We start from the raw sequence: 21151 nt of genomic DNA on the forward strand, positions 1-21151 counted from the left end.
ACTTCCCGTTGACCTAGAATCATGAAATTCGGTAGGTAGGTAGGTTTATAGCACAAGTACAGGAATAAATCTAAAAACCGCTTTGTTGTTACATCATTAAGAAAAAATTAAAACGTGTTTGAATTTTCAAAGTAAGTATACCAAGTGGGGTATCATATGAAAGGGCTTTACCTGTACATCCTAAAACAGATTTTTATATATTTCTATGTATAATAGTTTTTGATTTATCGTGAAAAATTTCGGTGCGCGAGTCCGACTCGCACTTGGCCGGTTAATTTAAATAAAAATAGCGAACAAACGAGTAGGCGGTTCACCTGATGTTAAGTGATTACCGCCGCCCATGAACATTTGCAGCACCAGAGGAACCGCCCGATGCGTTGCCGGCCTTTCAGGAATTTGTTGATCCGTCCCCTTGAATAACCCCATGTTGTAATCTAGTGGAAACACCGCCGATGGGAGTTATGTGCGTTCGTAAATATCGCTAAGGTCTTCTAAATATTGTATAGAAGCAGGCGTTACTTTGGGGAAGTCCATGATATATACAGCTTAGCGAGTTTCTTACTGGATCTTCTCGGTAGAAACGGCATTCCGAACCAGTGGTAGATTATTTTGACGGTTCGGCGCTTGTAAAAGTTCACTTTAATAAAAATATATTCTATTCTAATCCGCTGAAACATACAAGTCTGTATAGTGCAACATGCAGCATGCGATATGCGCCGCCCGCCCTCAACTGGCTGGCTTTTCTTGCATGTTTAGTAGTGGGGGGGCGGGCGGTGCATATTGCATGCTGCATGTTGCCTATTTGCCTGTTTCAACGGATTATAGCAAATTAAGCTTTTGGTTCTTTGTAAGGTCTTCAGAAACACAAAAAAGCCTCAATAGCTTAACGGTTAAGGAGCGGACTGAATTTCGAATGATCAACATTTCAAACTCATGCACCCGTTGCACTAATTGTCGTACCGACTCCTAGCAGAAGCTTTACGCTTAATTGGAGGGGAAAGGGGAATATTAGTGATGATTAACATGGATAAATATTCTTAAGATAAAACTAGATATACTTAATGAAGTAATGTCCTCAATAATCCACTGGGGTGCAGTAATTTGTAACCGACGGGCGAGTCGCTTATTCAAATGAGCTACAGCTGAACGGATGCGATACAAACAAACAGATTTTACTTATCTTACTATCTACCTACTCTACTTGTTGCTTCATACGATTTTCAAAGTCAAGTCAAAGTCAAAGTCAAACATTTTTATTCAAAGTAAGTACAATTGTACACTTTTTGAACGTATTTTTGTATTTGTTCATTAATTTTTGTTGTTCACCAACTTTTCCGAACGCTTTTGACTATTTTTAGGGTTCCGTACCTCAAAAGGAAAACGGAACTTTTATACGATCACTCTGGTGTCTATTTGTCTGCCTGTTTGTCCGTCTTTCAAATTAGATACAGCTGAACAGCTGCGATACAAACAAACAGATTTGATCTTACTCTCTAAGTAGGTACTTAGTTGATTCACAGGATATTGTATTTGTTCATCGACTTTTTCGAACATTTTTGACTATTTTTAGGGTTCCGTATCTCAAAAGAGAACAAGGAACCCTTATAGGATCACTTTGTTGTCTGTCTGTCCATCTGTTCGTCTGTCGTGTCTGTCAAGAAAACCTATAGGCCCGTTGACCTAGAATCATGAATTTTGGCAGGTAGGTAGGTTTAATAGCACAAGTAAAGAAATAAATCCGAAAATCGTGAATTTGTGGTTTTATCATACAAAACAAAAATGTGCTCACGAAAAATTTACTTCACTAAACCACACATAGATGGCGCATACCGTTATTAACTTGTAGAGTTCTAGTTACAGGTATTAGGTATATCTTGTACGATAGTACGGAACCCTTCATGTGCGAGCCCGACTCGCACTTGACCGGTTTTATATAACTATATTGGGTTGCCCATGACTGCAATCTCACCTGGTGGTAAGTGATGATGCAGTTTAAGATAGAAGTAGGCTAACCTAGAAGAGGTAGTTTCCATTAAACCCTTTGGTTTCTACACGGCATCATCCGGAACGCTAAATCGTTTGGCGGCACGGTTTTGCCGGTAGGGTGGTAACTAGCCAATGCCGAAGCCACCAGATCAGTGATTTAGAAATTATAAAATCCCAAACCCTGCCGGGAATCAAACCCGGGGCCGCCCATTAATAAGACCATAGCGCTTGGCACTGCGCCAGGGAGGTTGTCAAAGATAGAATTTCTCATCATCATCATCAGCCTGTGGACGTCCACTGTTGGACATAGGCCTTCCCTATAGAGCGCCACCACACCCGGTCCTCAGCCTTCCTCATCCAGCTACTTCCCTCCAGCCGCTTTATATCGTCGATCCATCGTGCTGGAGGGCGTCCCACACTTTTACTTACTACGTTTGCTTAAACGCGGTCTCCACTCAAGGACTTTCCGGCTCCAACGGCCATCGCCTCTACGACAGGCATGGCCTGCCCACTGACACTTCAGCTTGCTAATAGTTTGGGCTATGTCAGTGACCTTGGTTCTCCTGCGGATCTCCTCATTTCGGATCTTATCCCTCAGGGAATCTCCTAACATAGCCCTCTCCATAGCTCGCTGAGCAACTTTGAATTTGTGGACAAGGCCGTTTGTCAGTGTCCACGTTTCAGCACCATAGGTATTATGTTCAAATAATACGAGAGTAAGGTTAAACACGTTTATTGAGCTTGGTAGCACATGACACATAATAATTATATCACATGTTTTTTATCTACCCACTTGTATTGATCTTTTTTACAAAAAGGTAAACAAATGGTGTAGATTCCATATATGACATACCTTCCCCCTAAGTAAGTAATACAAATTAATTAAAGTTTAACAGTTTACAATAATCAGATCAATCATTCAAAATTCAAATCAATATTTTCATTAGAACCACTTGGCCTAGAATATGGAACCTTCTTATGGGAATTACGTTTAGTTTTAATTTTCCCCCCCGGTATGTCTATTTCTGCTGATTTAGGTATTCCTAATATCTCTTCCCATCTCTCAGAGCTGGGTATTTCAATGATAGGATCATTTTCTATCTCTCCTTCTAAACTATTATCTTTTTCTTCATCAGTTCTATCATGAGTTTCCGTTGTTTCCTCTTTATTTCTTATTTTAATGATTTGATCCATATGACGCCTTAAAACTGCACCATCTTCGGCTTGCACTCTGTAGCTGGAAGGGCCGCCTTTCTCAACAACTTGACCTGGTAACCATCTCGGTCCGTTTGTGTAATTTCTGTACATGACTCTTTGTCCCACATTAGTCTCTCTGTTTTTCTGTTGAGCGTTACTTATGATTTGAGCTTCTACTTTCTTATGTTGTATATTATCAGGATGTAGCGTATCCATGAGTGTGCGAAGGCGTCTATTCATCAAAAGTTCGGAAGGACTTTTCTTTGTTGTGGAGCATGGAGTAACCCGTAGGCCTAACAACATGTTCGGGATTTTTATTTCCCATGGTCCATCCATCTTCCGTAACTTTTCCTTTACTGTCTGTACCATGCGTTCTGCCAAACCATTAGTGGCTGGATGGTATGGTGCGGACGTCACATGTTTTATTTTGTTGGATTCCAAAAACGACTTCATTTCACTGGATACAAAAGAAGTGCCGTTGTCAGATACCAAGGTTTCGCATATGCCATGAGTAGCAAATAAATTCCTTAAATGGTGAATCACCGTTGTGGAATTTGTGTTGTTTACCGTTAAAACTTCTGGCCATCTGGAAAAAGCATCGACGACTATAAAAAAGATTTTATTCATAAATGGTCCTGCAAAGTCTATATGAATTCTAGACCATGGCCTTGAAGGTATGACCCACTCGTGTGAAGATTTTGGAGGCATATGTCTATTTTCTAAACACCTAGTGCAATTGCTGACTAATTCATTTATGTCATCATTCAATTGTGGCCACCACACATAACTCCTGGCCAGTGCCTTTGTGTGAACAATTCCACTATGAGTGGTGTGCAGCATGCTTAGGATGCTTTGTCGAAGAGGCTGTGGTATGACGACACGACATCCTAGTAGTACACAGCCATCTTGTAAAGACAATTCTGTTCTATGTAGCCAATAGGTTCTTAGATTTCTATCTGTAACTTTGTTGGGCCATCCACACTGTAGAAAGTGAACAACTCGTGAGAGTGTTTGGTCCTTTTTAGTTTCAGATGCTATCTCATGAGCAGAGCAAGGAAAATCTTCTAGTTTTTCTGCCATTAGAAGTACTTCATAAAGAGGTTCTTCCTCTTGCTCAGGCACTGGTAGAGGCCATCGACTTAGGCTGTCTGCATTACCGATTTGAGTTCCTGGTCGATAAGCGATATTATAATCGTGTGCCGTTAATGCTATAGCGATTCTTGTCAAACGGGGCGATAAAATAGATGGCATCGGTCTTTTTGGATCGAAAATTCCAAGCAACGGTTTGTGGTCAGTTATTACCGTAAAAGGCCTCCCAGCCAAATAGTTGTGGAACTTTTTAATGCCGAACATAATTGCAGTAGCTTCTTTGTCCAATTGTGAATACCGACGTTCATGTATATTCAACGTCCTAGAGCTCATTGCGATCGGACGTTCCTGTCCGTCGTCCATCACATGTGATAACACTGCCCCTACGCCAAATTCTGAACTATCACATGTGAGTATTAGCGGTTTATCCAAATCATAATGAACTAGAGTAGTGTCAAATGTAAGCATTTGTTTGGCTTTATTAAAAGCTTCTTGTTCACGTTTAGTCCACTGCCATGGTTGAGATTTATCAAGAAGTCTGTGCAACGGCTCAAGTAAAGTTGCTTTGTGAGGTATAAACCTTTCATAGAAATTGTATAATCCTAAAAACGCTTGTAATTCTTGTACACTTTTAGGTTCTGGTGTTTTCAAGACGGCTTCAACTTTGCTCGGAGCGGGATGTATTCCTTCTCCATTGATCACAAAACCTAAAAATTCAACTCTCTCCTGAGCGAATTTACATTTGATCTTGTTGAGGCGAAATCCAGCCTTCTGTATACGATTTAGAACCGCTTCGAGTCGTTGTTGCATATCAAGCATTGTCTGACCACTCACAATAATGTCATCAATTAAAACCGCGACTCCTTGAATTCCTGCTAGCAGTGCTGTCATTAATCTCTGGAAAATTCCAGGGCAAGCTTTGACTCCAAAAGGTAACCGATGGACTGAGTAAAGACCCTTGCAAGTGTTTAAAGTTAATATTTTTGATGTGCTGTCACTAACTTTTACTTGAGTGTATGCTCGATCAAGATCTAAGGTTGTAAAAAACTTTGCTCCTGCAACTGTAGCAAATATCTCATTTGCTGATGGCATAGGGTACGTGTCTGATTCTGTAGCTTGGTTGACAGTACTGCGATAATCTCCACACAATCGGACATCTCCTGACTTCTTCAATATAGGCACAACAGGTGTCGCCCACTCGGAAAAGGACAATGGCTGTAGTACACCTTCTGCCACCAGGCGGTCAATCTCCTTTTCAACTTTAGCTTTGATAGCGTACGGTACAGGACGAGCTTTTAAAAATCTAGGTGTAGCACCAGGTTTTAGATGTATAGTAATAGGATCTCCAGTAAATGTGCCAAGTCCATCTCTGAAGATGTCACTGTATTTAGAAATTGTCTTGTCAATGTTCATAAGATCACTATTTGACATAAAATTAATGTTTAGTGCAATATTCAACGGAGTCAACCAGTCCCGTCCCAGAAGATTGGGACCGCACCCTTTTGCTACAATCACATTTAAGGTACATTTGATGTCTTTGTATTGAACTTGTAACTTAGTTTGGCCGAGTAACATGACAGGCGTATCTGTCCATGTGCGTAAAGTAAGTGATACTGGTTGAAGAATGATGTGTCGGTTTTGATGTTCTATCTTCTTCCAAGTGTATTCATTCACTATTGAGAAACTTGCACCTGTGTCCACCTGAAGTATTACAGGTATGCCTTCCAATATAACTTCAATCACAAATGGTGCTACTTTTGTTTCACATTGCATACTGTAGATACCATTCAAGCGTGTAGGTATTTCCTCATCCGTGAAATTAATGTTCTTCTTAGACTTCTTTTTTAATAAGCAAATCTTCTCAATGTGACCAATTTTCTTGCAGAATCGGCAAGTGGCGTTAATAAATCTGCATTCACCACCATGACGATCCCCACACCGATAACATAGTCGTATGTTTGTCTTGGTCTGTACTGCATTAATATCCATGGGTTCCACTGAAGGACTTTGATTTGTATTTGTTGCAGTGTTTGAACTTATGCTGCTGCTGTCTGTATTTGTAGAGGACTGGATCATGTGACAGTCTTTTCCCGCCGTTTCGGCCGCTAGCATGGCATCAACAACGTCTTGATAACGAAGGTTATCTTTTTTTAAAAGTTCGTACTGTAGACGACGATCTTTCATGCCACACACAAGTCGGTCGCGTAACATCCGTTCTAATTCCATAAAATTGCATTTAGAGCTAATCTTACGCAACTGTGCAATATATTCTGATGCATTCTCATTTGTATTCTGGTTCCGTGTATAGAATTTGTATGACATTGAAATTTCATTCGGTTTTGGGCTGTAATGTTTCGTTAAAATAGCTTCAATTTCCACAAATGACACATCACTGGCTTTTCTTGGTGTAATCAAAGCTAAAAATGTTTCAAAAACTTCAGCTCCACACACAGTAAAGAAATTCGCTCGCTTTGCGCCATCCAACACGATGCCGTTAGCCTCAAAACAAAACTTCAATCGATCAATGTAATTGTCCCATATATCAATTTTCGGGTTAAATTCACCAAATTTCACTGCTTTATGATCCATTTTAATCGAATTTTTGCTTCGTCGCCACTATTATGTTCAAATAATACGAGAGTAAGGTTAAACACGTTTATTGAGCTTGGTAGCACATGACACATAATAATTATATCACATGTTTTTTATCTACCCACTTGTATTGATCTTTTTTACAAAAAGGTAAACAAATGGTGTAGATTCCATATATGACAATAGGTGAAGACGGGAAGGACACACTGGTTAAAGACTTTTGTTTTCAGGCATTGAGGAATTGACGGATTGTGAATTTCTCAACTTAAAAATAATTATCTCACAACGAATTCCGTAAAAGGAATTGAGCTACCATAGGCATACAAATACTTCCTTAGGTTTTGTAATAAAATAATAAAAATAAGAAATATCTCCACCGCGAAGTTAGTGAAATATTCATAATACTGAAGTCTGAAGGCTGGCGATATTGATTTTTCAGTGCTTGAATCCAATTGGCTTTAGTTGAACACGCCTATGGAAAAATACAATGATAGATAAAGAGTAGTCTGCAGGTTTTTGCGTTTGGATGCGGCATGCAGAGACATTGTTTGTTTATTTATGACTGTCACAACTGTAACTGTCATACTGTCAATGATTGTAGAATTTCTTAGTACTTTTCTCCTTTTTAGGGTTCCGTACCTCAAAAGGAAAAACGGAACCCTTATTACACTTTGTTATCTGTCTGTCTGTCCGTCCGTCCGTCCGTCCGTCGTGTCTGTCATAGAAAACGTATAGGATACTTCCCGTTGTACTAGAATCATGAAATTTGGCAGGTGGGTAGGTCTTATAGCACAAGTACATGAATAAATCTGAAACCGCGAATTTGTGGTTACACCATTAAAAAAATTTTAAATGTGTTTCAATTTTCAAAATAAGATAACTATACCAAGTGGGGTATCATATGAAACGACTTTATCTGTACATCCTAAAACAGATTTATTTTTATTTTTATGTATGATAGTTTTTGATTTATCGTGCAAAATGTTGGAAAAAATACCCGAGTACGGAACCCTCGGTGCGCGAGTCTGACTCGCACTTGGCCGGTTTTCTTTCTCTAGATCATACAAGTTCCTTCCGGAAAAGCAAAGAATTCCCACGGGAACTTTTTCGGATGAAATAGCGTATGTCATCTCCAGTCCGGCTAGCATGAGCAGTAGATAAAAATTATATCCCGCGATTATATCCACTGATTTGTATGACATCAGTGGATATAATCGGGGATATAATTTTTATCTACTGCCCATGCTAGCCGGGCAGGTCTCTAACTAAATCCATGCAAATAGTTGAGACGTGATTGAGGGATAAGCCAACAAACCAATAAACCAACAAACGAACACACGTTCGCATTCATAATACTTAATATGGGTAGCTAGGTACCTATCTGAATATATTTACTGTATTTATATGACGCACAATTTTCTCGCACTCACGATCGTTTGCTACGTTAATTTAACAAGGAATTATGTTCAAGAATAATAGCGGCCGCTGATATATTTTCACAGGTGGTTTTTCACGGAAAGCGAATCTCCGCCCTTATTGTTAACCCTTGACCCAAAAAGAGGGGTGTTATAAGTTTGACGTGTGTATCTGTGTATCTGTCTGTGGCATCGTAGCTCCTAAACTAATGAACCGATTTTAATTTAGTTTTTTTTTGTTCGAAGGTGGCTTGATCGAAAGTGTTCTTAGCTACAATCCAAGAAAATCGGTTCAGCCGTTTGAAAGTTATCAGCTCTTTTCTAGTTACTGTAACCTTCACTTGTCGCCTGTCGGGGGTGTTATAAATTTTTAATTTACACTTGTTTTCCTTTATTAATGAAACGATTAATTCGATCGATCTAACACGGAGTTATGTAAATGTTTTCGCTCGCGTGCTCTTTAGCGTCGGTTCCGAGTTGATAACCTTATGCGTGCGAAATACAGCGAAAAAAGCGTTAAATAAAGTATTTAATGTACCCTTAAAATTTTCAATCTTTGTGAGATTTGGCATAGGGTAGTAAGTTTTACAAATGAAAAGGCTTTTTACGGAATTTTTCGCATCATCATCATCCAATCGCCAGCCTACTACTAGTATTCTCTCTAGTATTCTCTCAGAATGAGAAGGGGTTTGGTTACAGTACATCACACTGGCCAAGTGCGAATTGGCAAATTTCACACACCTTTGAGAACAATATGGAGAACTCTCAGGCATGGGTTTGCTCACGATGTTGTCCTTCACCGTTAAAGCAAATGATATTTAATAGCTTAAAACCGCACATTTTTTCCGAAAAGAGGTGCGTGCCCGGGATCGAATCTCCGACTCTCCGTATAAGAGGCGGACGTCTTTACCACTAAGCTATGAGTTATCACAGCTTATTAAGTTTTCACACGTTAAGTTATCCGCCAACGAGTTATCGTTTCTATGAAGCGGGCTCTTAAATGCATCGATATAGAACAAGTAAGTATGGAAGTACGAGTCAGACTCATGTACCGAGGGTTCCGTACTCGGTTTTTTTTCTACATTTTGCATACGTTTGAAATGAACTATCTACCGCATCCAAAATTTTTCAAACATTCGCGTCCTTCCCACCACGCCCCTCCACAAGCCCCTCCCACCCGGGTAGGCGTGCCCACATCCGTACATAAAGAACATAAACTGTTTGTATGTGCGCCATCACATAGCTACATAACTGTCTTGCCTGTGAAAAGTTTACCTTTTGTTTTGTTTTTCATTGTATAGTATATTCTAGTAGTTTTGTATTGTATATACCTATAGTAATAGGGAAAGCGCATATCTGAGTAGCAGGCGAGCCAAAGAGGCTTTCCCTAACATAGACCAACGACAAACTAACAAACTACTCCACCTGGACAAAGGTAAACTTAGGAAGGTGGTGGGACTCATAACAGGGCATAGCCCACTAAACAAACACCTTTTTAACCCCCGATTCAAAAAGAGGGGTGTTATAAGTTTGACGGTGTATCTGTATATCTGTCTGTGGGATCGTAGCTACTAAACTAATTTAGTTTTTTTTTTTGTTTGAAAGGCGGCTTGATCGAGAGTGTCCTTAGCAATAATTCAAGAAAATCGGTTCAGCCGTTTGAAAGTTATCAGCTCTTTTCTAGTTACTGTAACCTTCACTTGTCGGGGGTGTTATAAATTTTTAATTTACACTTGTCGGTATAGGTGTCACCGGCAGTAAATAGATTTTGATAGAGTTTGAAAAAAAATCATACCCGGCTGAGTTTGTTGTGGACTCTTCTCAGATTTGGGCGTGTTTGGAACCCTCGTAGCTTTAGTTTTTTTACGTTATTAATTATTATTATCACCACTATATCATCTTTCAAATCTAAAAAACGGACAAACAAAAGGTGTACAATAGAACCTATTTTGAAAAAATGATTTCGATTTTGATTTAGAATCCTCTGTGCAGGGCTTGCATGGAGGTCGATGAACCACACTTGCTCCTAGAGTGCACGGGCGTGGTAGAACAACGAGAGCGCCATTTGGGATCCCCAACCTCACTCCATGAAGCCCTCGGCAACTTGGGCGGTCTACTCGGCTTCTGGAGCGAGCTTGGATGGCTGGAGTGAAGACTTCGGCGGGGAGGGACAACACACGCACAACAGACGGAAATGTTTAAGTGCGGAAACCAGCCCAGAGAGAAGAAGAACTGAGCAGGCTCGTGCGGTAGTGGAGCGGTGCGGGAGGGTGACGTCACAAGTTGATACGTCACTGAGCTCTGACGTCACGTCATCACACCCAGGAAGTGCTTTTGAATCGTCAAAATAATCGTCTACCACTGGTTCGGAATGCCGTTCGTAGAATCGTGGAAGAACCAGCAAAAAACTCGGCGGTGCTCTTTTCAAGTGTTCAATTTACATTAATATGCCATACTGTATACATATGTATACATATACAAGCAATTGCAGCCCCGGGCATTGCTGGAGCGAGTCAATTCCAAAGTTTTTTGTCATTTACATAATCTTCGATTGTATAATATGCTTTTTTCAGGAGCTTACTTTGTCAAATAGAAACCTTGCTAAGTCTTAGCGAAGGCAACATTGACCTGTGTGGTATCGATCAGTCAATAAATGTGTTGTCCGTGTAAAATATTAACGCGTGCCCCACGGGTCAACTCATAAACACGGGTAATGGCGACCTCGGGAGCTTGTGTGACGATCGATAGAGAAACCATTAGAACCTTCTACGATCTAGCATGTACGGAGTTAACTATATAGGTACTCAGAACTAAAAATGACGCGAAACGTTTTCAAATAATTGACGTTGTATGTACTAATCGCACTGAATATCTATCTAAATGAGGTTTTCAAGGTATTTTTCATGTTTAATTTGTTTAAAAAAAAAACTAAATATGGGTGTTATTTTCGTGGTTTTCAGTGCGCTGATTACGAAAATTATATCCATTTTCAAATTCAAAATGCACATATGCTTATTTTTTTTTTAAATTTGAAATCCCACTTGCAATAGTCATGTAAAAAACCTCTTAATATGAGCAACATTATATTTTAAACGAAAAATCTGTCAAATAGAAACTTTGGTAACTCTTAGTAGAGACAACATTGCCTCTGTGGTAGGTATAAGTATATGGACCATAGCCAATAAACGTGTTGTCCGTGTAAAATATTAACGCGTGCCCCACGGGTCAACTCATAAACACGGGTAATGGCGACCTCGGGAGCTTGTGTGACGATCGATAGAGAAACTACTAGAAGCTTCTACGATCTAGTATGTACGAAGTTCACATATTTAGGTAGGTACTCAAAACTAAAAATGACGCGACGCGAAACGTTTTCAAATAATTGACGTTGTATGTACTAATCGCACTGAATATCTATCTAAATGAGGTTTTCAAGGTATTTTTCATGTTTAATTTGTTTAAAAAAAAACAAAATTATATCCATTTTCAAATTCAAAATGCACATATGCTTATTTTTTTTTTTTTAATTTGAAATCCCACTTGCAATAGTCATGTAAAAAACCTCTTAATATGAGCAACATTATATTTTAAACGAAAATCTGTCAAATAGAAACTTTGGTAACTCTTAGTAGAGACAACATTGCCCCTGTGGTAGGTAAATATCGATCAGCCAATAAACGTGTTGTCCGTGTAAAATATTAACGCGTGCCCCACGGGTCAACTCATAAACACGGGTAATGGCGACCCCGAGGCTTGTGTGACGATCCATAGAGAAACTACTAGAAGCTTCTACGATCTAGCATATGTACAAAATTAACATATTATATTAGTAAGTACTGAAGAATATGATGATAATAATAATAATAATATCTTTATTTATTTAAGCAACAAAGGCCCACAAAATTATGTTAGTAAACATCTTAACCTATGTTAGTAACTAAATTATAATGTAATGTATGTTAGTAAGATACTTATTCTATGTTAGTTAATATAATTAATATACTTATTAACTAATGCAGACATCCAGTGCGCTTTGAGAGCGCTGTCCTGTCTGTCTGCTATCACCTTCAGGATAATGTTGGGACTTCTCTCCAGCCTGCTTTTAATTGAGGCGATCCGTTTCCGCATTATTGCGAAGAAACCGTCTACACGGTTCTCCGCAAACATACCGGACGCGCTACAGTATCGAGGCAGTCCCAACATTATTCTGAAGATGTTATTATACTGGACTCGGAGAGCGTTTATAGTTTTTTGGGTATAGTCAACCCACAGACTGCACGTGTAGAAGCTCTGACAAAAGGACTTGAACAAAGTGACCTTAACTTCTTTTGTGCAACGTGCAAATCTGCGAGCTATCATATTCCCTCTAACCGCCAACGCCCTCCGTTCCCTATCTATGTCACAGTTATCTTTCATGTCTGCTGTAACCACATGACCCAGGTATGTGAATTTGGGCACCCTAACCAGCTCTGCACCGTACAGTCTCACTGGAGGTACATAGCTGGGAGAAATGCTACCCGCCGCAAAGACCATTAGCATGCTTTTTTTTACATTATATTTAAGTCCATGCTTTTCAGCATAGTCTTCGCACACCCTCAGCAAATCTCTCAGCGCACAGACCGATGGGCTCAGCAGCACCATATCATCCGCGTAACTGATGTTATTAATCATCTGATTATCAATCGAACATCCCGCATGCATGCTGCTGAGCCCCTCGATCAGCTCGTTCATGTACAGGCTGAAAAGCTTCGGTGAGCTCCGTCCACCTTGCCTGACTCCGCATTCCAGCCTATACGTGTCCGAGTATACCCCCGCCCACCTTACCTGGTTAGCCTGCCTTGCATACCAGTGCCTAAAGATGCTGATGAGTTCCTGCGGCATGCCAGTGCGTCTGAGCTTGTCCCAGAGTATCGGGTAAGACACCAGATCAAACGCTTTTGAGAGATCCAAGAAGCAAGCGTACACTGGTGTTTTCCTGCTCGTATAATACTTGACGGTCTCCTTTAGGGTCAACACGGCACTCTCGGTGGAGAGCCCCGCCCTAAACCCAAACTGTGCATCATGCAGGTCTAGGTATTGATCCAGTTGTCTATCCAGGAGGCCGTCAAGTACCTTGGCTGTTATGGTAGCTAATGAAATCGGTCTATAGTTTTTGATATCTGTAACGTCCCCCGTTCTGTCCTTCACAACTGGCACCACCACATTCCTCATCAATTCCTCTGGCAAGTATGAATGGACCATGCATATGTTATACAGCAGACATAAAACTCTAGGCAGGTGTACACCAGCATACTGAAGATGCTCAATGCTCAACCCATCATGCCCTGGCGATTTTCCACGAGTCATACACTTGACAATCTTCTTGACCTCTTCAGTTTTAAAAAAGGCCAAGGTGTGATTAGGTTCAGCATCAAGTCCCTCCACTGTATGCTCACTTACATAATCGTGCGTAACAGGCAGCGCTTGCACCCTGAAATGATTCATAAACAAATTGGCTATGTCCTTGGTGTCACTAATTCCGCCGACACACACAGGCAGGCCAGGCCTTGGCGTTAAACTTCTGGTACACTTCCAAAATTCTTTAAACTTTTTATTCTTATGATTTTTAGCAATAATATCCATTTTAATTTCGTCTTGGTGTCTAATACACCATTTTAATTTAGATTTAAATATTTTCCTGCTTTTAACCATAGAATCATAATACTGACCCACGGAGGGCTTGCCAAAATATACCCATACATGAAAGCAACGCTTAGCCTCCCTGTGCGCCTCGCCTACATGTCGATTCCAACCTACCACTACTTTATTTTTATTTTTACAATTTTTTTCCCTATAAGTAGCAATCGCAGCCTTTGACATTACATTTACTATTCTTAGGTACATATCATCAATAAGTAGCCTATGATCGACACACTGACACATCTTATTCTTCACACATTCAATCATTTCACAAGGAAAATCTATGTAACGTAGCTCCTCATTACAAATTTGAGTGTACTTCTCTACCTGAGTCAAGTCCCTACACCCCCATATAACCCTATTTATCTCTTTTTCTCTACCCGATGTCGGCATTGAGCGACGAAAAGCACCAAGATTACAATTAATGACAAGTGGAAAATGGTCAGAGGAGTGCACACCATATTCCACACAAATGTCTTGAATAGTTATTCTAGCCGCTCCCGTAACTAAGCAATGGTCTAACCATCGCCTACAGTTGTTATGAGCATCACTAATGAACGTAAATGTGTCCGAGTCCATACCTAGCAGCTCAATATCCGCACATATCAATTTTTGCTCCGCGCAAAACGATAAAAGTTCCTTTCCAAAACACCCAGTCGGGTGGGCATTAAAGTCCCCAAGTAAAAATGCATGTTCCGCCCCTGCATTCTCAATAATAGCACTTAACTCACCTAAGCACTCCGCAAATATAATTAAATTTTCCATACAATCAGTAGGCATGTATACACTGATCATCATATAATACTACATGTAATAATAATAATAATAATACATGTAATAATAATAATAATAATACATGTATATAATGATCATCATATCATATCATCATAAATGATCATATGCATATGATGAAAATATGATAATATGCACTTGACTAGTTTTTACTAGAATTTCATTTACTCTCTTAACACTGTACAATAAGGATTTAAACAAATTACGGAATTTTTCTAATAAAAAATATTTATCGTCCAAGTTTCAAAATATACAGTCGGTCCCATCTGTACTAAACATTTTTATACTTATTATTCTGGATGGACGTTTTTTATTCTTCATTTTATTGCCCAAAGTTAAATACGTTCATTTAAGTTTGGACGATTTCATGTATTTAATATTTTACTTACATATAAAGCTCAGAGTCATTCAGCGGGTGATGGAGAGAGCTATGCTTGGAGATTCTCTACGTGATTGTACCTACTTTGGATAAATGATTTTGACTTTGACTTTGACTTTGATCAAATCAGAAATGAGTAGATCCGTAGGAGAGTAACTGACATAGCTCAACGGGTTGCGAAGCTGAAGTGGCAATGGACATAACACATAGTACAACCGGTAGACGTTGGGGTTATGACTTTGCTCCTGTTCGGGGAACTTTCAATCTTCTCTCGAGATTCAACGCGCCCTAATTTTTAACCGACTTCAAAAAAAGAGGAGGTCCTCAATTCGACGGAATCTTTTTTTTTTTTTAATGTATGTTCCCCGATTACTCAGTCCCCTGGACCGATTTGGATTTTTTTTTTGTTTGAAAGGGTATACTGTGCAGGTGGTCCCATATAAAGGTAAAAATCTGATGAATATCTTCGGAGATGGAGAACAGAACTCCTCAATGGATACGAGCAAATTGCTCGCGATCAGTGCTTAGTAAACAGTAGGGTTTTAACTGGGCATAAACAAAAATTATTTTTTACTTTTTAGTGTTTTTTTTTGAAGTCGGTTTTATTTTTCTTTTGAATTATTTTGTTCGAAGTGCGCTTTAACGGTGAAGGAAAACATCGTGAGGAAACCTGCATGCCTGAGAGTTCTTCATAATGTTCTCAAAGGCGTGTGAAGTCTGTAACAAGTGTGTGCCCAGCGTGGTGGACTATGGCCTAAACCCTTTTCATTATGAGAAAAGACCCGAGTTCAGTAGTGAGTCGGGGATGGCTTGAGATGATGATGATGATGTTTTTTCAAAAATAATGGAAACTAGAGGATGCCCGCGACTCCATCCGCGTGGATTTAGGTTTTTAAAGATATTTCGCCTATGTCAATTACAGGGATGCAAGCTACCTCGGTACCTTTCATACAAATCGGTTAAGCGGATGGGTTTTTAGGAATCCCGTGGGAACTCATTGATTTTCCGGCATAAAAAGTAACCTATGTCCATCCCCGTGATAGAAGCTAATCCGGTATCAAATTTCGTCAGAATCGGTTTAACTGTTGGGCCGTGAAAAAGTAGCAGACAGACAGACAGACACACTTTCGCATTTATAATATTAGTGTAGAATAATTCGTATGGAGTTCTATTCAAATCCATTATTCAAGTCCATTCCATTCCATCAGCCTGAACTGCTGGACATAGGCCTTTCCAAGAGCGCGCCACCAAACACGGTCCTCCGCCTTCCTCATCCACCCGCTCCCCGCCACCTTCTTCAGGTCATCGGTCCAGCGGGCTGGAGGTCGTCCCACACTGCGCTTACCGGTACGCGGTCGGTATAGCCTCAATAGCTCAACGGTTATAGGAGTGGACTGAAATCCGAAAGGTCGGCGGTTCAAACCCCACCCATTATTGTCGTACCCACTCCTTGCACAAGCTTTACGCTTAGTTGGAGGGAAAAGGGGAATGTTAGTCATGATTAAAATACTAAATACTAAAATACTCCAGACATTGCATTGGCCGTCGGGTTCTACGACTAGGTATTTATCCAGTTCAAAATAATAATAAAATAAACTAATTTTCTTACTAAATATGAACGTTTAGTTTGCCTTTGGTTCTATACCGATAAAATTTAGGTGGTAAGTGAGAACATAAACACAAACATACATGTTTATGCATAGACGTTCGAGAGTTTTGGCGTAAGGCGGCGCAGTTGAATTTAAATATACATCGCACTGTACGTGCTTGCTCATTATTGTATCTACAGGGTGGTTATTAAAACACTACACATATTTATTTATTTATTATTTACACAGGTTTAAGAAATCTATTAAAATTATGCTCCTGAAAAAACCATATTATACAATCGAAGATTATGTAAATGATAAAAGAGCGTGGATTTGACCTGCAGCTCGCTCCAGCAGTGCGCGGGACTTCAATTACTTTTATACGTCATGACATAATATTGTGTATCAAACCTCTGAAAAGAGCAACCGCCGAGTTTCTTGCTGGTTCTTCTCGGTGGGAAAGGTATTCCAAACCAGTGGTAGATGCATTTGACGATTCAAAAGTACTTACTTGTAAAAGTTTTATTGAATAAAAACATTTTGAATTTTGTTTTTTTTTTTTTTACTTATATTTTTGACAACCTCCCTGGCACAATGGTAAGTTGTTGTCTTATTAGTGGAATGTCCCGGGTTCAATTTCCGGTAGACGAAGTTTGGAGTTTTATAATTTCTAAATTTTCTCTGGACTGGTCTGGTGGGAGGCTTCGGCCGTGGCTAGTTACCACCCTACCGGTAAAAGCTATGCCACCAAGCGATTTAGCGTTCAGTAAGATACCTTGTAGGAACTTATGGGTATGGGTTTAATAAATAAACTGCCATATCCCTTCCAGTTTAGTTACATCTTAGACTGTATCATCACTTACCACCAGGTGAGATTGCAGTCAAGGACTACCTTGTATCTGAATAAAAAAATAAAAAATTCACACGAGCCTAGCCGAGCGAATCAGCCAGTCTATACTAATTAATGTTTGTTTGTTTTTAATTGATAAACTCTGAAACACTGAACCGATTCTAATTCTTTCACTGTGAAAGCTACATACTTATCCAGAAGTAACACAGACTATAATCCACACGAATATTATAAATGCGAAAGTGTGTCTGTCTGTCTGTCTGCTACCTTTTCACGGCCCAACAGTTTAACCGATTCTGACAAAATTTGGTACAGGGTTAGCTCATATCCCGGGGTCAGACATAGGCTACTTTTATCCCGGAAATCAAAGAGTTCCCACGGGATTCCCAAAAAGCCATCCGTTTAACCGATTTGTATGAAATTTGGTACCGAGGTAGCTTGCGTCCCTGTAATTGACATAGGCAACTTTTTATCCCGGAAAATTAAACAGTTCCCACGGGATCGTTAAAACCCTAAATCCATGCTGACGAAGTCGCGGGCATCCTCTAGTAATAATAATATAATCAAATAATGGTACGTAGTTTTATTTGTCTTGTAAGAAGAAAAAACGATTTCCGAACACTCTGTATAAGAAATGTAGAGGACATGGTATCGAAAGTAACCGGCGAAGGTAAAGTGCTGTATTTTGTACGAAAATTATTGCACTGTGAGGAAATAGGGATGGGAACTTACTACTTTATCGTTGATATAGAATTATATTTATCGACTTTTTTCCAACTTTAAAATTTTAAGTAACTTATTTACGGTTAAAGTTTTGACTCTGAAACTGAATTCAAAATGATTTTAATAAAAATTCAAAATTCAAAATATGTATTTTTATTCAATTAAACTTTTACAAGTGCTTTTGAATCGTCAAAATAATCTACCACTGGTTCGGAATGCCGTTCCTACCGAGAAGAACCAGCAAGAAACTCGGCGGAATTTTAAGCTCAAAATAGCAATTTTGTGTAGGCTAACCAAGTAAATATTTATTTTGTAAAAATATAACTTTGATACTACACACACGCATAATAATTTATTTTTACCGACAACGTCTAAATAAATAATATTTAATTTAAGAATCTGACTTCTTCGACCGAATAAAACAATAGATATTTAACAAACAAAAATTATACTTATTTTGATTTTTCTCGCGATAGGAAAAATTCTATTGATTTTTTTTTACAAAAAAGATCTTCTAAGCGCAGCCTATTTCAAAAGAATATTAAGGTGGTATGTGTCTTTCCGGAGTTATGTATTACTAGCTGACGCCCGCGACTTCGTCCGCGTGGATTTAGGTTTTTCGAAATCCCGTGGGAACTCTTTGGTTTTCCGGGATAAAAGGAGCCTATGTGCTAATCCAGGATATTATTTATCTCCATTCCGAATTTCAGCCAAATCCATCCAGTAGTTTTTGCGTGAAGGAGTAACAAACATACACACACACACACACACACACACACACACACACACACACACACACACACACACACACACACATACAAACTTTCGCCTTTATAATATTAGTGTGATATATTTTTATCGACAAAGGATAAAATTCACTCTACCAACTCTTCCCTACTAGTCACTAAGTGCAGTCTCGACGTCATAACGTCGATAATGTACAACACTAATTATTATTATTATATCGACAATGCATTGTGCATCACTATACTCTGAAGAAGGGTGCTTTTCGACAAATTATTTGATTTTTGTGGCGTTTTTCGGGTGATGTTATAAATTAAAATATTCTAGATTCGTCCAGACTGTCCGTCATTTTGATCTCATCATCAACCCTTCGTCGGCTCACTACTGAGCACGGGTCTCCTCACACAGTGAAAAGTGTTTGACCAAAGTCCACAACGCTGACCGCACGCTTAAAATCCATACTTACTTAAATATTATAACTTAAAAAAAACCCCCGATACCGAAACCTCTATAAGAAAACTAGAAAAGAGCTCATAACTTTCAAACGGCTGGACCGATTTTCTTTGATTATAGCTAAGAACACTCTCGATCGGCTTGCCACCTTTCAAACAAAAAAAGCTAAATTAAAATCGGTCCATTCGTTTAGAAGCTATGATGCCACAGAGGATACACAGATACACACGTCAAACTTATAACACCCCTCTTTTTGAGTCGGGGGTTAATAAATGCGAAAGTGTGTCTGTCTGTCTGTCGGTCTGTTAGCTTTTCACGGCCCAACAGTTTAACCGATTTTGATGAAAGGTACAGAGTTAGCTTACATCCCGCTGAAGGACATAGGCTACTTTTTTCACGGAAAATCAAAGAGTTCCCACGGGATTCTTAAAGGCCCATCTGTTTAAGCGATTTATATGAAACTAGATGATGCCCGCGACTTCGTCCGCGTGGATTTAAGTTTTTTGAAATCCCGTGGGAACTCTTTGATTTTCCGGGATAAAAAGTAGCCTATGTGCTAATCCTGGATATTATCTATTTCCATTCCAAATTTCAGCCAAATCCGTCCAGTAGTTTTTGCGTGAAGGAGTAACAAACACACACACACACACACACACACACACACACACACACACACACACACACACACACATACAAACTTTCACCTTTATAATATTAGTGTGATTTGGTACATACAAGTAGGTAGCTTGCATCCCGGAAATTGACATAGGCAACTTTTTATCCCGGAAATGCAAAGAGTTCCCACGGGATTTTTCAAAAACCTAAATACCTGGTACATGTTTCTTCCCTTTAACACATTTCCTATTGCTATTTAGGAAATGTATACTGAAACTAGAATCCTTGTAGTAGTCGATTTGTAGTCCCAACGCAGTACGTCTGTCTAGACCCTAAGGCCTCATTCGCACGAGAGCTTTTTTAACGTCCGTTAAGCGTTCAAATAGAACAAATGCATTCCCAAGTATCTGTTCACACGTCAACGTTTTTTTAACGCGCACTTTGTATTTTCAGCGCAACGCCGGGTTTTAACGCAACGCTTTTTTAACGCTCGTGCGAATTATGGCTCAGACAGTTTTTCTTTAATAGACTTTTTTCAATTTACTTACTCATTTAAAACAGTTTGCAGTTCTTTGTTGATTCTTAAGTCCTTAATAAGGCACAGACTAATAAAGCCAACTATAAAAATATTGTTACTCTCAAAAGCTATAAACAGTGTGTATTAAACCCATTGCTATACGAAAATGCACAGATATTCATACTAACTACTATCAGAGACAGCTTTTCCACCGAATTTCAATCACGGCGGTCAATCTCCATAGAGATTGAGAAGTGTGTGCGCAACCACAGGTGCACACACTAATTCGTCACTCTCATACTTTGAAAATTTAAACACAGTTTTTTAAAATTATGTAACCACAAATTCACGGTTTTCAGATTTATTCCTGTACTTGTGCTATAAGACCTACCCACCTGCCCAACATGATTCTAGGTCAACGGGAAGTACCCTATAGGTTTTCTTGACAGACTCGACGGACGGACGGACAGACAGACAAACAGACAGCAAAGTGACCCTATAAGGGTTCCGTTTTTCCTTTTAAAATACGGA

At 39.4% G+C, this 21151-nt stretch overlaps 1 protein-coding gene across 1 annotated transcript; it reads right to left on the reverse strand.

Moving 5' to 3' along the window:
- Window positions 1-2703: 2703 nt before the first annotated feature.
- On the reverse strand, window positions 2704-6595 carry LOC123879076 (uncharacterized protein K02A2.6-like). The gene is made up of 2 exons (XM_045926585.1): window positions 5187-6595; window positions 2704-4271 (listed from the first exon to the last, which is right to left on the reverse strand). The coding sequence occupies exons 1-2, from the start codon at window positions 6592-6594 to the stop codon at window positions 2902-2904; spliced, it is 2778 nt and encodes a 925-aa protein (XP_045782541.1). The 5' UTR covers window position 6595; the 3' UTR covers window positions 2704-2901.
- Window positions 6596-21151: the final 14556 nt, after the last annotated feature.

Source organism: Maniola jurtina, chromosome 27, assembly GCF_905333055.1.
Source record: "Maniola jurtina chromosome 27, ilManJurt1.1, whole genome shotgun sequence".
In the NCBI taxonomy this organism is placed as follows: domain Eukaryota; kingdom Metazoa; phylum Arthropoda; class Insecta; order Lepidoptera; family Nymphalidae; genus Maniola; species Maniola jurtina.

Excerpts from the sequence above, each read along its gene's own strand:
- LOC123879076 (XM_045926585.1), bottom strand. The coding sequence starts at position 6,594 with ATGTCATACAAATTCTATACACGGAACCAGAATACAAATGAGAATGCA. Across the intron at positions 4,272-5,186 it reads ACCTTTTGGAGTCAAAGCTT|TACTTCTAATGGCAGAAAAA; the intron begins GCCCTGGAATTT and ends CTCTTTATGAAG.